The 17,467-nt window shown below is 43.2% G+C and overlaps 1 protein-coding gene across 1 annotated transcript; it reads left to right on the top strand.

Moving 5' to 3' along the window:
• Positions 1 to 9,451: 9,451 nt before the first annotated feature.
• Positions 9,452 to 13,683, top strand: LOC147464398 (cation/H(+) antiporter 19-like). Its single transcript, XM_086514629.1, has 3 exons — positions 9,452 to 9,871; positions 10,827 to 11,828; positions 11,951 to 13,683. Exons 1-3 carry the CDS (start codon positions 9,671 to 9,673, stop codon positions 13,361 to 13,363), a joined length of 2,616 nt encoding a protein of 871 aa, XP_086370755.1. The 5' UTR covers positions 9,452 to 9,670; the 3' UTR covers positions 13,364 to 13,683.
• The last annotated feature ends 3,784 nt before the right edge of the window (positions 13,684 to 17,467 follow it).

The raw sequence follows: 17,467 nt of genomic DNA, 5'->3' as shown, positions 1-17,467 counted from the left end.
GAACAGATGTTGACGACAAGACTAAGGCCAATATGGAGAACCCAACATCAAACCTCAAATCCTTGATACAATAGCGGATACGCTAGCGCATCTCAAGGCGGTCCATGAGGCAAACAAGATGGGGAAACACATCAATGCGCCAACTAGGCTTAGTGTGAATGTGATTGCTAATCGTCGGGCTTTTTATTAGTGTGTATAAGGGGTGTGAGATTCAAGGGTGGAGGCCACACTGGCAGCCAACATGGAGAAGGTGGAAAGAAAAGGAGGAGATAGACAATGGCTATAAGGATTTGCAGCCATGTGGAGCACCAATCCTCTCTTTTTAATAGAAAATATATAATAGAATATGTATAACCTTTTTTGTTGCTGAAAAAGCCCTAGTATGTCTCATTTTCCAAAGCCCCTATAGCATGCTAGCTTTGCAGATGGATTTGAAAAAGGGTGCAGGAAGGCTATGCGATCCTGTAAGTGTTAAGTCTCAAGACATAACAAATAGCAAGAATTTTGGAGGAATATTCTAGCATCCATGGCAAGTTCTTGATGTTTTGGGATTCTACTATGGTAGTGATGACTTCTAGATAAGGTAGCAATAGCAGTAATCCGTGCGACAATCAAGTAGTTTGGGTAGATTCAACTAACTATGAAACATGCATTACCACGGATTCAACTAACCACGATTCAGCTAATCCGTGCAATAATCAAGTAGTTTGGGTAGATTTAGCAAAAAAATTAAAAAGGCATTTGCACATGCAAATATAAATCCTCAAGATTAAACAAACATAGCTTGCAAATTTTGGGCAAACGAGCACATTTTGGGTACTACACGAGGGTGACTAGGTTAGAAACTCCTTGCACAAAGGGAAGCATAGGCCATAGCCTTCAAGAATCCTGGAGACACAACATCAACAAGACAAGACATATACCAAGGAAACTACGAGAGAGAGATGAGATCACTCCAAAGCATAATGGAAAACCATTATAGTTGATGATATAGTGACAATGGCTACTGATGAGGCTGCAACTAACAAGCGGTGATGCAACAATACGACGTTCCGAAATGTCAATCAACTATAATCAACATAAGGCTTGACACAAGACAACAATAGAAATTTAAATTTGATTCCGTTTACTGGGAATTGGGATTGAAACAGAAAAATGGGACAACACACGAGAAATTGATGGGATTGAAACTCCTAGTAGGGGCGGTCGTCATCACCCCATAGTGCCTGCACTATTACTCACTGCCACACTATCATGCCAAGGGTAGGACTATAGGAGGGCACGGCCCTGGCCAAGGGCCGATGGATACACATGCGGTACAAGGGCTATAGATAGCTAAGAGCTAGAGGGCCAAGGGCCTATATATAGGTATGGTTGGGTGGTTATTGGCATGTCTACCTTCCCTATGGCCTTTCACTGGTATCAGAGCTCAAGGGAGGGGAGAGCTATGGAGGAGGGTGGAAGGCTTTGCATGGAACGAAGGCGTTTCATGTGATCTCTCTCTCTCTCTCTCTCTCTCTCTCTCTCTCTCTCTCTCTCTCTCTCTCTCTCTCTCTCTCTCTCTCTCTCTCTCTCTCTCTCTCTCTCTCTCTCTCTCTCAGAGTTGGAGGTGAGGCATGGCCTCCCTCTCTCTGCGGTCTTTCTCTCGCTCCAAGTCGTCATCAAATTGCCAAGGGTAGGGGCATGACATCGCATGGGCCGAATCCCTTATGAGAAGGCGAAGCGAGGTCGAGCAGAGTTCTGTAGCGGCCATGTGTAGGCGCTCTTGGTGCGAGAGAGATTCAATTCTCAACCTCGTCGAAATCCTGCACGGGTGGGTTCAGCGGGGTTGCGGCTCCAAGGGGAGAGAATCACAACCCAACAACGTGTCAAGAGGAGCAACACAGCGCATGGCGCCTCATCTTCTTCCTTGCACTACTCTACAGTAGGCCGTCGCCATCGTTTTACTTCTCCTTTTTCCACTTGGGGGCCGCCCATGGTCACAAGGTGGCCACTCTTTTAAGGTTCTAAGGGTGCATGCCCACCCCAAGCACACACCCAACAGTCGTAGCACTAGCACCCTCTGGCATGTGCTTAACTATGGATGCAGAAGGGCTACAAGGTGCGCGTTTTTGAGAGATGCAGCATGTGAAATGTTAAAACACAGATAGAGTCTACCGAGGATACGTTGATTCAAGAACCGTGGAGGCTCGAACATACCAATCATGAAAGGGGTTTGACTAGAGCAAGGTTTCAGGAAGAGCACCGTGATTCATGTTGAGCAACAGTACAACGGTGAAAATGAATGTCGATACACGCAGGTTGATTATTTATTGATTACTGATACGCTTTTTGTCAAGGATCTTGGTATAGCATGAAAGGCATGCGACAAGCTATTTCCAATCGAATGATATCCTCAGTGGATTGACAAGGTAGCCGATACACAGATTTATTTAAATCTAACTTCCTTCTAAGTTTATTTTGTAGAAACTTTTTCATTAGTAAAAGCAAGCTTCAAGACCATGAATCATGGTGGAAGGGGAGTTTGTGCCAAGAGGACAAATGTCAGAGTGTTCAGGCAAGGCATGTTGCATACTGGTACATGCGAGGCATGCCATGTAGGGAAAACATTATTAGGCAAGTCGATGTGAGTACTTTACAAGGTATGTATGTTGCCATGAAATTCTCTTTTACATGCTTGTGCAATTACACCACTTAAGGCACAACCAAGGCTTGTGCACATTACCAAAAGCATGATGTTTTTGTTTTTCTGAACACATGGTGCAAACACCCACTCACAGTCAAGCAAAGCTTGAGTGAGCAATGTTCTCATTTAATAGCAATGCTTCTTCACATGCCTGGCAAAGGTCACGGCATGGTAGTGCTTAAGCATCTCCTAGAGATCGTCACGGCCTGTTGATAGCCTTGATACAGGAGGAAGAGGTCCCTCGGTAAGACCGACCATCACCTACCATTTGACAAGGTCGATTATTTGTGAATGCTCGAAAAGGTCGAATTTCTTTTGCTATCACATTGTACATTGGCAAGAGTCTGTATTGACTATGAGTACTAGAATTTCATGATTACTTACGTGAAGCAAGGCTTCTCTTTTGACATTTAGCATAGTGGTTTCCAACGTTTGGGGGGCAGCTTGCCAAGATGTCTGTCGACTTTTCAATCCCACGAGGGTGTAAATGATACATACGCTACCTCCCTCAAGTAGTGCCACACGTGAGCAACAAGGTTAGTAAATTTTTAGTTATGTTTGTTTTTGTCTATGTTGTAATTTTCATTTTGGAAAAGATATCTCTGTTGTACAAAGCAAAGTGCTTGGGCAGACTCCATACGAAGCAACTGTACAAGCAAAGTGCTTTACATGTCTTCATGCGAAGCACGGCTTCTCTTGTGTGCCATAGTCTTATCAATTGACTTTGGCTGAATGATAATGGCACACATCTTTGGCACTATGTGGATATAAGCTCATAGGTTACTCAATGGCGCACTGTAATGTATCCATGCCAGTGTAATCGTGCAAGGCATGTATACCAGTGGCTCACATGGTTGAGACTATCATTGAAGCCAAGGGCTTATCATTCTATTTTTTATATGTATGCATGGCATACTAGTATGATGGATGTACAACACCCATCATTGCATACACTTCCACTATAGCACTAGCTACTCTGTCAAGGATGAGCTCCGTTGTTGCTATTTTTAGACATTTTATGTTTATGTTTATTCACAGGCACCGTGTCATGCATCTGCACCCTGATACAGTCACAATCACATACAAGGTCAGTGGGTCAAGATGTGACTTATGGTACCTCTCTCTACGAGAGCATGGTACCAGTACACAGTTGTACGCTTATAGGATACGCTAAGCCTCTCTCTACGAGGGCATGTAGTTGTACGCTTATAAGATAAGCTAAGACACAGACATGGTCTGCACTTGAGTATGTGCAAGGGGCATACAACACATTCGAATACAGAGTGTTCCCCAACCCACCATTCTCTCTCTCTCTCTCTCTCTCTCTCTCTCTCTCTCTCTCTCTCTCTCTCTCTCTCTCTCTCTCTCTCTCTTCCCAACTTCTATGCGGGAAAGGTGCAACTAAGCATGTTCTATTTGAAATCTTTCTATGTCAATACGGCAACACGAAGGGCTACAATCCAACAGAAAGGGCTAAGGGCCATCTATTCCAACCTATTTTGACATGGCTTAGAGCCATCTGTTTGTATTCCATCAGTGATTGATTTCAAGATCAAACACTTCTATCTGGTTAAGTACCCATTGATTATAATGGACAAGCAAGAGTCTGGACATTAGTGATTTTTTGGGCATAATCTTACCACAACACGCTTTGACTATGAAAATCAAGTTGAGTTTTTGAACGTCTTAAGCTCGTAAGGCTTATCTCTACCAAGGTGTATAGATGACGCCAGCATTTCAGATAGCACGGCTGTTCACAGAAACCCAAGATTATGGATTTTTGGGTCTGGAAAAAATCTAGTTGTGAAAATGATTCCAACTTCAGTGGATATTCTATTTTATCTCTAGCACTACGAGTGTCTCTATGAGTCCACTATTGGGGTAAGACCCAGCTCGTGATTATTAAATCACTTATTAAGTGTGATGGTCAATTCTTGGAATCTTCACACTTGCATTTTCCAGGAAAGAAGTCCATAGACTGCCAAGGGATAGTGGAAAAGTTTCCACTTCCAACAGAATGTACTTCCACGGGCGAACCCAAGGACATAGGCCAAGGGCCGACTGCTAGTTCAGTAGTTTTCCTGAAAAAATTAACCAAGGGTTTTGACAATGGTGATTTGAACCACGGGGTCTGGGTTGCAAAGGCAACATCCAAAGTTACCTGTGCAATACTACTTGCATTTTCACTAATTTTCAATTAGTGTTCCTAGGCCTTTGCAGGCGAAAAATTTGGGGCAAGATATGCAAACTAGGTTATCCTCCATTTTTGCTCTTAAGAGAAATGACAAGGTCATATATGCGGAGCCAAGAAATTTAGGTTGTAGTGTCTAGATTAAGTTTCTGTCGTATGCAGTTATAGACCCCCTTGTAGGGTTTATTTGGCACATTTTGTCACATGGGATGCAACATGGTCTAGGAACTCACGGAGTTCAGTTTAGCCAGTGTGGAGCAAGGCTAATGAGGGTCCCTCTCACTCCCATCGTAGAGTGTTTTCAGTTACCTCCACGCACAAGTACATCTCGTACTTGAAGGATGTTCTTTTTTCAGACACCCTTACATGAGACATATTCCACAAGTGGAGAATATGAGTCTCTGGGACTGACATTGGCGCCCACTATTTCAATTCTGTGTCACGACAAATTCCCTAGGTGCTGGTCGAATCCGTTTTCTAGACCGTTTTTAGCACGTCGTATCAGGAACTATTTCACTGGCCAGAAATTGTTGGATACTGAGACTGACTTGTTACAGTACAATTATTTCTAAACAACATTAACGGATTGTTGTTTATGCATATAGCACTGCTATGAGTTGTTAATGAAAAGGTTTCATTGTTTGTACCTAGAAGTGATTAATGTTTCACCTTCTATTATGGTTCAAACGTTTTAGCAAGGCTTGCAAACGATTGCATCAAAAGTATTTAGTTTCTTTCCAGAACTATTCCCACGTGTGCTAAGAGTATCACATTCGCCATCAGTATTGACAGGGATGATCATGGATATACAAGTTCGGATTTGTTTTTTGCTAAATGCATGCACACTAGGTGCTATGGGCCCTAGTTTTTAGCAAAGGCTATTTGGAGCGGCATGCATATTCATCACATTAAGTTTCTTATCATGAAGCATTTTGCACTCTCAGTGTAGTATCTCTATGGGATTCCTTTTGGGGTCTACCAATCACCAATTGAGTTCATGACTCGGTTTGGGTGCTTGTGGATCTTTCAAGTTAACGAACATGGTTATTCAAGACATTGTTGATTTCTCAGCAGGGGAAACACACCTCAGTACCGTCAGTTATCCAAGGGGATAGGCAGATTACAAAGTGTAATCTTGTGCTAAAGGATATGCAAAGTGCGTACATTAGCACCAAGCAATCCAATTAGTAAGCATTTATTGCTCTACTTGGAGTTTGCTTACCATCAGTTAAAGCATGTTTGCGACTAGGTTTAGTCTCTTCATGTATAAGTCAGGTTCTCAACCTTGAACACTAGTTATGGTGGGGTTGTTTACTTATGAAATTGGAGAACAAGTCAAGGATCTACACTTGGCTGATGAGTTATGTCAGCAAGTTACTTTCATGGAAAGTGAAAAGAGGTACTCTTTCGGGTACATCTTTGTTGTGATAACTCGTTTAGCATGCTTATGTGCATTCTAAATGAAGTCTACACACTATGATTGGATTGGAACCGGTAACACAAGATGGTTGCAAATGGACAACAATGTGAAAAATCAAGATGTTATTTTTTATTTCATTGGCGTTCCTATTGAATCATGTTTCGGTCAAACAAACAGCTGGATCCATGAGGGATACCACTGTGGAAAACATTAGTGTTCTTATGAAGATCCTATCACTTTTTTTTCGCGGAAGAAAACGCTTCTCCAAGGGGGTAGTAATGTCATGACAAGGGTGAGACTATAGGAGGGCACAACCCTGGCCAAGGGTCGACGGATACACATGCGGTACAGGGGCTATATATAGGTAAGAGCCAAAGGGCCAAGGGCCTATATATAGGTATGGTTGGGTGGTTATTGGCAAGTCTATCTTCCCTATGGCCTTTCACACACCTTTGATTTCACAAGAAGGTCCTCAAAGCATGTCCATCAATAGGTTGACATCATCCCTAGATTATGTCCACTGATCATGTTGCTCTTGCATCGGCCATTACGAGTGTTGCACCTTGGGGGGGGGGATTGATGGAGGCCAAGACGTGGAGGTGCAAGCCACAAAATAGGCATTTGAGAGGATTGACAAGGAGGCGCATGAGAAAGATATTGGATGGATGCGCAATATGCACATGGATCCTAGGTAAGGGCTCTTTGCAAACCTTCTTAATGTCTCCCTGCATGTATTGCAGAGCAGTACGGGGAGCAATGTTGATTGATGAATTAAATAGGTTTCTTAGAAAGTACAAAAAGTGTAAGGCGTAGCGTTGATGCTCATAAGACGGGCATGGTTGTTGTTTAAGACTTCTTCCTCCTCCAATATTAGAAAATGCACGCGAAATATTTTTCTTCTATCATGCTTACTAGCACAAGTGCCATTTCAGCTAAGGCTTTTGCTCCAAGTCACCCTTCATTCCACCAAGGCATCATTGCCTTTACACCGTTGTTCTATTAATGATCAATTTCCTATCACCCAATTAGATTTTATTTCAATACTAAATTACATAATAAATCATCGTGCTATAGGCCTTAGTCCTTTGGGCAGGCCAAAAAACAATCCAAATCACGATGCTTCATCATTTTCTCGACAAGCTTGTGCAACAGTGAGTGTCCACTAACTTATCTATCAATCAATTTTTATTTGTTCGAACAACATCTTATCCTATTTTTATCAAGTCAAAAAGAGAAGTTATCTCTATGGCCTTTCCCCTTTAGGCAGGGCCAACAAGCGATGTGCTTGTTGATGTGGCCTTTCTTCAAGAAATGTCCACAACATTGGTTTGTGCATTCGATATAACATGGAATCTTGATTAATGGAGTGCCCTTTCTGATGATGACGATGATGGTGTCTAGAATGGTCGCCTACTTACCATTCCCGTTCATCATGGGCGATCGGCGGAGGCCAGGAATCCTGATTATGGGAATTGTCAATAGGTGACCATTCCCTCCAGGGACGAGGGAAGCCAATCAGATTCACTGCACTGCTGTAGAGAGGCGACAATGCACACATTGCTTGAGTTTACACGAACGCCATTCCAAGTGCTGATGCGTCGAACACTGATGGTATTCCCAATGCTGACGTGTCACCTTTTGAGCATGAACTGCATTCCGACAACTGACATGGTGAGCATCCATTGGTTGCAGGTCTGATAACGGGATTTAATGACAATACCTTTGACGGGGGGAGTTCTGCAGCCCCCCTCCCCTGGACATTGATAGTGCTTTAGACACTCTTTAAGTACACATTCCATGCAAGTTACTTGCATTCACTACAAATCAAGTAATTTTTATCAATCTTAGTTTTTACGGGGAAAAATTATTACTCTATCTTCTTAGTATTGAGGACTTTCATTTTCAATCGGGACGAATAAAGAAAAAATTACAGCCAAGAATTCTTATGTTCAAAGTGTTGGGGGGGGGGGGGGGGGGGAGGGGGAGTGTTAGAAAAAAACCGGGGTCTAGTGTATTTTAATCGGCTGAAATTATAAAATCTCAATTAGATTTTGAGCTTGCCTTTAAGAAAACCGGAAAATTCACACAAGTTTTAGTGTAATTACCGGCAAAAGCTTCAAATTTTGACCTGAAAAACGGGAGAATTTCAAGGTTCCCCTTATTTTGATCGGCTAGGATAAATGTATTTTCCTGAAGGGGGAGGAGAGGGGGGGGGGGGGGGGGGATGTGAGCACTTTCAATGCATGTGATGGTGTTGGATGCTTTGGCTTTTACATATGGATGCATGCTAAGTAGTGTGCGATGGCTTGCATGCAAGTGTATGATGGTGTGCATGTGACAACTTGCACTTTTGGCTTGCACTTTTACGTGGCTGTAATTCAATTGTTTTTTCTAGGATTTAATGATGGCGATTAAAAAAAAAGGAGAGAGTTTGCAAAAAGAGGTGGATAGGCGCATTCTTTAATTTTTTTTGAAGGCTTATTGCTAGGGGACATACTCGTTGATTTGTTATTATAATCCGGCAGAATCTCACGAGATCCTTTTGCTTCTCTGTAGTTTTCAAAAACTACTACGCAAGGTTTGAACACGGATGCCGGTAAAGTACACTTTACAAACTATGAGCTGACCATTTTGCCCGTGTTCGGACGGACGATGCAAACATTAATAGTTGCTTAAATTACAAAAAAGGCAGTCTTCGTGGCTCCTTCTTTCTCGCACTTCTGTTGCAGTATGTTTGCAGTTGAGGGATTGTAGAAGGACGCACGGGCGATGATGAGCAAGACGGAGGTACTGAAGATACGATTGTGCCCCTGCGTTGAGTGGCTGAGCTTTTGCTGCTCCTCGCCTCATGCACCTTTGCCTTTGTTATGTAATACGATGCATCTTCACAAGATTCTTCCTATTACGCCATTTTCTGAAATGTAAAGGACATACGCTTTTGTTTCTAATTTTTTTGAAGCCATGGCGTGCACGGGTGGTCCTTTCATGGGTCCAAACCGTCCAAATTCTTATTATCATTAAAAGTTCTAAAGGAGAATTTTTCAAAATTAGTCTGATTGATTTTTATTGAACACCATAGGCCATATGCGCATTTTTAAGATGTGCTTTGCATTTCTATGTAACTACTAACACGTATCCAAAATAGCAAAAAGACAGTACACTAATGCTAACTTCTCTTTCATAAGCGCAAGAAAATGCGTCATTTTTGAACTGATGATCATGTTCGCACCACCCAACCTTCTATTTCCTCTCTATCACTCTCTCTTCTTCTGATCCTCTTGCCCCTCCTCGCTCTGCTGAGCGCCGTCTTCTTCTTCATCTTCGTCTTTATGTGTTTGGTTTTCCTGTAACTTTGATCCCGTAAAGCTCAGCCATGGCGAGCGGCACCGCTGAGAACTCGACTTGCCCCAAAGCGATGGCGGCTACCTCCAATGGAGTGTGGCAAGGTGACAACCCGGTCGATTTTGCGTTGCCCTTGCTCATCCTCCAGATCTGTGTGGTCCTCTTTGTGACGCGTGCACTTGCCGTTCTCCTCAAGCCCCTGAAGCAGCCTCGTGTCATCGCAGAAATCATTGTGAGTGCTCTTTTACTGACTTCATGAAGTTCATGGTTCTCTCTCTCTCTCTCTCTCTCTCTCTCTCTCTCTCTCTCACACACACACACACACACACACACACACACACGCCGCACGCGCACACATTTTGAGGCTTGTTTTTGCTTCTTGTTGTGGCATCATGAGGGGGTCCATTGATTCTATGAATCCAGTAAGTGTTGGCTGTGAAAAAATCAGTCAGAAAGACTGAATGTGCATGCAAGCAAGAGTATCGATCTGCTAGAGTAAAAGGCATGGATGCGGCCATGAAATGCTCCTCTGGACGATGATAAATTTCAAGCTCTGCTGCGGCAGCAGCCATTGCCATTAAAAAGCTCTGCATTTTTAAGATCAACGGCGCTTAAAAATCAACGGCGCCTGCTAGTGCCACGTAGGGCACTAGCGCCTGCAAATCCCCTCTTATTTCTTCAGGCCAATTTATTCAATGTATTATAGCAGGGAGTAGTAACCTCTGGCTATATTATGATGGATTTTGACAGAAATACCTTCTGAGTCTGGAAGAAGTCTGCGTATGGGGCTTATGTCTTTTGATAATTTTGCAGAGTTTTGATCCACCATTTTGTTAACAGTACAATACTTTTTAACGAGAAGAAGACGTGCATGGCTCAAGTTGGAAGCATCTACTCTTCAGCACTAGCCTTTTGTAAATATAGTTTTATCTGTAGAATCCATTCCCACATTCAAGGCATAATTTTCTTAGGACTTGCTTTTTAGCATTAAGGTCATCCTAATTAGGAGGAAGTTGCATTGAGAATATTGGGGACCTGAAGAGGGCCATCTTTTCGAAGCTGTGCCACATGCATATGACTCTTTGCATTGCTGATTTCTCATGCCCCTCAATGTAAAGGAAGCTGTCTGGGTGCATTAGTAATGCAGGCATGCATTCAAGTGATTTTATTTTCCTGGTTTCCTGCAGGGAGGAGTCCTTCTCGGCCCTTCAGCACTCGGGAGAATCACAAGCTACAGTCAAAGGATATTCCCCAAACAGAGCTTCACACTTTTGGAAACAGTGGCCGATCTGGGTCTCCTCTTTTTCTTGTTCTTGGTTGGCTTAGAGCTTGACCTTGCTGCTCTCAAGAGGACAGGCAAGCACGCCTTGTCCATCGCAGCAGCGGGAATCACACTTCCTTTTGTTGCAGGTGTTGGTGTCTCAATTGTCCTACACAACACAATCTCCAGTGACTCGAAGTTCACTCCTTTTCTTGTTTTCATGGGTGTAGCTTTGTCGATAACAGCTTTTCCGGTACTTGCCAGAATTCTTGCTGAGAGAAGGCTCTTAACGACTGATGTGGGGCAGATGGCAATGTCGGCAGCAGCCGTAAATGATGTCGTTGCATGGGTACTGCTAGCATTAGCCGTGGCATTGTCAGGTTCAGGCAGGAGCCCCTTGATAGCTTTGTGGGTGCTATTATGTGGTGTAGCTTTTGTAGCATTCATGTTCATCGCAGTGAAGCCAATGATGGCCAAAATAGCAAGGCAAGCTATTGAAAATGAGCCTGTGAACGAAATGTATGTGGCATTGACACTGGCAGCGGTGCTTGCCTCTGGATTTGTGACAGATGCCATTGGCATACATTCCATATTTGGGGCATTTGTATTCGGTCTTGTGATTCCAAAGCAGGGGCCCTTTGCAGGGCTCCTTATTGAAAAGATTGAGGATCTGGTCACCATTTTATTGCTTCCTCTTTACTTTGCTGTTAGTGGTCTCAAGACCAACATTGGAGCTATTCATGGTGCCCAGGCTGCTGGTCTTCTTGTCCTGGTGATTGCTACAGCTTGTGGAGGCAAGATCATCGGAACGTTTCTGGTGGCATATTTGAGCAAGATGAGTTTGAGGAAGTCTCTTGCCTTGGGCTTTCTAATGAACACAAAAGGGCTGGTGGAGCTTATTGTTCTCAACATTGGCAAAGACAGAAAGGTAACGTCATGGCTGTCCCACATGCATCCCATTTGCTGAGTGCCAAGCATAGTTGTATCATGCTTGGATTGGTTACCAACACTGAAAAACCTCACAAACAAAATTTCCACTTTGCTTTGCAGGTCCTAAATGATGAAACTTTTGCAATCATGGTTCTCATGGCTCTTTTCACCACCTTTATCACCACCCCAATGGTCATGTGGCTCTACAAGCCTGCAAGAAACCCAGTTCCCTACACTCGCCGAACACTTTATGCGCCGATTGAGAAGGTGGCAGAATCCGAGCTGCGCCTGCTGGCATGTGTGCATGGGATGCCAAACGTCCATGCCATAATCAACCTGGTAGAGGCCATACGGGGTACAAGGCGGCGAACTCTACATATGTACATTCTGCACTTGCTGCAACTATCAGAGCGGCCATCCTCTATCATGCGAGTCCAAAGAGTGCGGCGAGAAGGGCGTCCTTTCTGGGACAATCAACGCCTTGGTGATGATAATAACATTGTGGTGGCCTTCGAAGCGTTTGGTCGGCTTAGCAAGGTTAATGTGAGGCCCATGACTGCAATTTCTCGGTTTGATGACATGCATGAAGACATATGTATGACTGCTGAAGATAAGCGTGCCTGTGTCATCATTCTTCCTTTCCATAAGCATGTCCGCCCCATGAGTGGTGGAGTTTGGGAAGGACACAGTTCTGGACTTCGCCATGTTACTCAGAAAGTCCTACAGCATGCGCCATGCTCTGTTGGCATTCTTGTGGACCGTGGCATTGGCATGACCACGTATTCTTCTAGTAGTGTGAACCAAAATGTTGCTGTTCTCTTCTATGGTGGCCCTGACGACCGAGAAGCTCTTGCTTTTGGTTATCGTGTGGCCGAGCACCCAGGAGTGAGGCTCACTGTGTTCAGATTTGTTTACACAGATCCGCTGGAGGAACGTTTGACAATAACACCGCAATCATCACAGACATTGGCAAAGGAAGGCAGCGGGATCAACAGACTATCTTTAAGTTCAAAGTTCTCTGGAGGCCTAGAGGCATTTATGGGTATGGCACATGATGTGGATTGGGAGGTGGAGAGCCAGTTGGATGAGGAATGCTTGGCATTGGCGAGGGAGACGGCGGTAGCGAAGGCTGGTGAGGACAATCCATTGTCTATAACTTATGAAGAAAAGGAGGTCTCAGAGCCTCTGGAGGCGGCATTGGCGGTAGGCAGAGTGGAGGGATGGAGTTTGGTGATTGTCGGAAGAGGGAGAAGACGAGGCCGGCTGTTTACAGGTCGCGGTGGGCTGCAAATGGAGTATCCTGAACTCGGGCCTGTGGGTGGAGCGTTGACAACAGCACCCTTTACCGAGGTGCACTGCTCTGTGTTGGTAGTGCAACAGTATGATTCCACGCTAGTGCAGGAGGTGCCTGTATCCTCTAAGGTGGTGGACATTTCCACTCCCAAACCAAAGGGTCTGCTTACTCCCAATGTTGTTGTTGTTACTGGCCCTCCTCTTTCTACTCCTCATGATTCCATTGAATCACAAGTATAGTTTTTGTCAAAAGTCTCTATATATGCCTTCTTGTACATCTGCAAATGTAAAGAAATTGCTCAATTGTTCCTGATTACAAGGATCTGCCTGCTATTCTTTCTTGCTTTGGTTGTAAAGGATTGGAGAAAAGGGTGGCATTGCCGTGCTGCATAAACAGGGCACGAGATCCAAGCTTTTATGGAAGGTCATCGGACTTGAGCCCCTTGTTTATGGTTCAGAAGGGAATATTTGTAATTTTACTTCCAAGTGAATGTTGCCACTTCATGTATTCCTCTGATTTTTAGACAATAGACAATGGAGAGGGTAAGTTTTACTGGACTTCTAAATTTAAAACAGTAGAAAAGGATGTGTACTCAAAGCAAGTTTAGAGAGAGAGAGAGAGAGAGAGAGAGAGAGAGGTGTGCATAATTAACAAAGATCCCAAAGAATGGCATAGCAAGAGCAGGGTTGAGCGGTCGTCAGGTGGGTTGCATGATCTGAGCTGAGAGAATATAGGCGACATGCAAGTGTTTAACTGCAAGTAGGGGCACACACACTGCAAGGCATGCACATGTTTTGAGGACAAAGCTGGGCAGTGTGCGTGCGAGGGCGGGCCTGAGGCGAGTTGTCAAACCCATGCAAGCTCGTTTCTAGTAGTGCCTTTTTGGCCTGCTAAAAAGGCCCTAGTATTGGGTTAGCTTCGGCCTACTTTAATTGATGGCATCCACGTGGACGGCCAGTGTATTTTTGGCCTTTGGGAGAAGGCATGCGAGAGTAGGTCGCTACAGGTGAACCCGGAGTCCGGACTAAGAGTCGATGGCTCAAGGCAGTATTTCGCACGACTGCACCTTGAAGGACGTAGAAGTTCGTGTGCCAACCCGACATGTCTTTGCCTGTTGCATCACCTCACGTTTTGTGCAAGCAGAAGACCGTCTCGAAACGTCTTGACTTTCCTGCACTTCACTAAATGCAGCCATACTTGTTGTACCTCATTTGTACGGTAATAAGCTCATATGCTACTCTACACTATACAGCTAGCTAATTCTAGCCTACTCTGTCGCTCTCTACATTTAATCTCTCAGAAACAGCGTGATGAAGGCTGCCCCAGCATTTGACTGCGCGATGCTTGCAAGTTGCGCATGATTGAGCTTCTGTGATAAAGATGATGCAGGGGTTGTTGCCGTGTGCGGTGATTGTTTTCCTTAGTTAATTAGGCGCTCACGTTCTCTGTTGTCCGGACTCCGAATCCCAGTTCACGATGAACACATTATACGAACCTTGATTGTGACTTTGCGTATTCTTGCAGGCATCCATCTATTTGGCGGGCACGTGCCCTGTGGACTCCATCGCCTGCAATCTTCTGCGCTACTGCATGATGTTGTGCATCTCACGATTTCCATCTATGTACAAACGGCGGTCAGTCCAGCTCATGTATTAACAGCCTTGGAGTTTTCCAAACGTTTAAAGTTCCTTTCCTTGGATTTGCCAAGAAGAAATTTTGGAGCATTAAGTTTATTTTTTCGGGTTTTTACATTATTTTACTCTATTGTGGAGCGGAATTTCTCCCTTTCCCCTTGCCCTCAACCGGCATTTTTGAAATTGAAAACGGTACGATGTTAAGTCGAGACACATTTTCCCCGAATACTGCTCGGCAATGTTGAGGCTCCTGCCCACTGCCATCCTGCGAGCTCTCTGCTTCATGAGAATGTTGTGTATCTTAACTTCCTCTTGTAGACGATGGCAGACCCTCGAATTGTCGATCGCATGAGAGAGAGAGAGAGAGAGAGAGAGAGAGAGAGAGAGAGAGAGAGGCTATGGTACCAAGATAGTGGAAAAATCATTTTTCCGAACATAAAAAATCCCTTTCCGTGTTTATTTCAAGAGGAAACTTAAAAAAATTAGGCTATTTTTTTAAATTTTTACACTATTTTTGTCTATTTTGGGGCGGCATTTTTCCTTTTTCCGTGCCCTCAACCGACACTTTTTAAATTAAAAATGACACGATATTAAGACGAGACACATTTTTCCCGAAGATTGGAGAGGAAATTTCAAAAAATTAGGCTACTTTTTAAAATTTCAACACTACTTTTTGTCTATTCTAGGGCAACATTTCTCCTTTTTCCCGTGCCCTCAATTGGCATTTTTTAGATTCAAAACGACACGATATTGCGTTGAGACACAATATTGCCGAAAATTGGAGAGGTTGGACATATACTTGCTCCACCGTCCAATCCAATGGATGCACTCACAATTTACCTCTGTTGTTTACATATTTGCCAAATTTTTGGAAAAAAGTTTTTTTCGAGCACTGTGGCAGTGTTTGGGAAAAATCAATTTTTTCGAACGTACAGAATTCCTTTTATTCAATTTGGCAAAAGGAAATTTTAGAAAAGCACATATATTTCCCAGGTTTTTACACTATTTTTGCGTCATGCCTAGTGTAAGGGGAAAATCCTTTTTCAAAACATATAAAATCCCTTCCTTGAATTTGCCAAGAGGAAATTTTAGAAAATAAGGTAACCTTTTTTAGGTTTTTAAACTATTTTTCTCTATTTAGAGGCAGAATTTCTCCTATTTTCCTTGCCCTAAACCGGCATTTTTGCCATTGAAAACAGCACAAAATTAAGCTGAGACCATTTTCCCCGCACACTGGTCATGGCGTGAGAAAAATCCTCTCCTCTGCGAGACTGCGTCACGACTTGAAAGTTGAGCCCTGCTTCGCACCGCAGGCAGCACGACGTCACCTTCGACACCGTTGTCATACACAAGCTATAATAATAGCAGTGTTCGAGAAAAAGCATTTTTTCATGTATACGAAATTCCTTTGCTTGAATTTGCCAAGAGGAAATTTTCAAAAGTTACGTTACTTTTTAGCGTTTTTACACTATTCTCCTCTACTTTGGGTTGGAATTTTTCCTTTTCCCCTTGCATCGAAACTGTTTGTATTTTCCGAAATTCCTTCCTTCCCAATGGTCGAGAAAAATCGTTTTTTCAAGCGTGCAAATTTTATTTCCTTGAGTATCCCTAGAGGAGATTTTTAAAAAATCACGGCCTTTTTTAGGTTTTTACCCTACTTTTCTCTGCTTTGGGATGAAAATTCTCCTTTTCCCCTTGCATTCGATCGGCATTTTCATAATTCGAACCGGTTCAAGACTAACGCCAAGGAGAGGGAAACATTCCACTCCGAATATTCAAAAAAAAGTGTAAAAGCCCAAAAAATTAACTTGATTTTCAAAAATTTCCTCTTGGCAAATCCAAGGGAAGGAATTTTCTATGTTTGGAAAAGCGTTTTTTCCCAAAAACGCTCAATCGGCACTTTTGAAATTGAAATTGGCATACTGTCAAGATGGGAAAACTTCCGGTTCAAAATAGAGAAAAATAGTGTATAGACCAAAAAAATTAACTTGATTCTCAAAAATTTCCACAAATCCAAGGAAAGGAATTTTTGTATTTTTGAAAAAAAACTTTTTTCCAAACACTATCGTGCCCTCTACCGGTATTTTTGAGATTGAAACCGGCACGCTATTAAGACGAAACACAATTTACCACGAGCACTGGTTTTTGGAAATCCTTTCCCCTCCAAGTGCTTGGGAAAAATCATTTCCTCGAGCATGTAAATTTCTTTTCATTGAGTTTGTCAAAAGGAAATTTGAGGCTCGTCCATTCGCTGTTTCTATGGTGTTCAACGCATGAGCATGGTGGGAACCCTAGACCACCAACACACACTTGTCCACTAGTTCATTAATCCCTTTGAATTTAATGTTACCTCTTGCATGTGTCTAAATGTGTCAAATCCATTTAATAGATATGATAGTAGGTTAGCTTTAAGACTTAGTGAACGTTGAGAAAGGGAAGGGAGGTTGTAGTACTTAAGTGGTCTTGCTGCTTCAAGAATTAGTTCAAAAACATCCCTCTCCATTATTGATGCTAAGATCCTTGTGACCGTGTCAAGTATTGTTTCTATGGACTTATTTATCTTTTAGCTAAAGGATGTTCTTTACCCTTTGCTTCTTTTGAACACATCAAGTAATAAATGTGTGAACATTATTTACCATCCTCTCTTAATATGGCTACCTCTTCCTTCTCGCAAAATCCACTTGATGGACATTACGATGGCTACGATGA

This window comes from Adiantum capillus-veneris, chromosome 1 (assembly GCF_014529385.1).
Source record: "Adiantum capillus-veneris isolate H3 chromosome 1, ASM1452938v2, whole genome shotgun sequence".
Lineage (NCBI taxonomy): Eukaryota > Viridiplantae > Streptophyta > Polypodiopsida > Polypodiales > Pteridaceae > Adiantum > Adiantum capillus-veneris.
The sequence above is the reverse complement of the archived record's forward strand: the minus strand, read 5'-3'. Positions and strand labels throughout refer to the sequence as shown.

Excerpts from the sequence above, each read along its gene's own strand:
- LOC147464398 (XM_086514629.1), top strand. The coding sequence starts at position 9,671 with ATGGCGAGCGGCACCGCTGAGAACTCGACTTGCCCCAAAGCGATGGCG. Across the intron at positions 9,872-10,826 it reads GTGTCATCGCAGAAATCATT|GGAGGAGTCCTTCTCGGCCC; the intron begins GTGAGTGCTCTT and ends GGTTTCCTGCAG. Across the intron at positions 11,829-11,950 it reads ACATTGGCAAAGACAGAAAG|GTCCTAAATGATGAAACTTT; the intron begins GTAACGTCATGG and ends TTTGCTTTGCAG.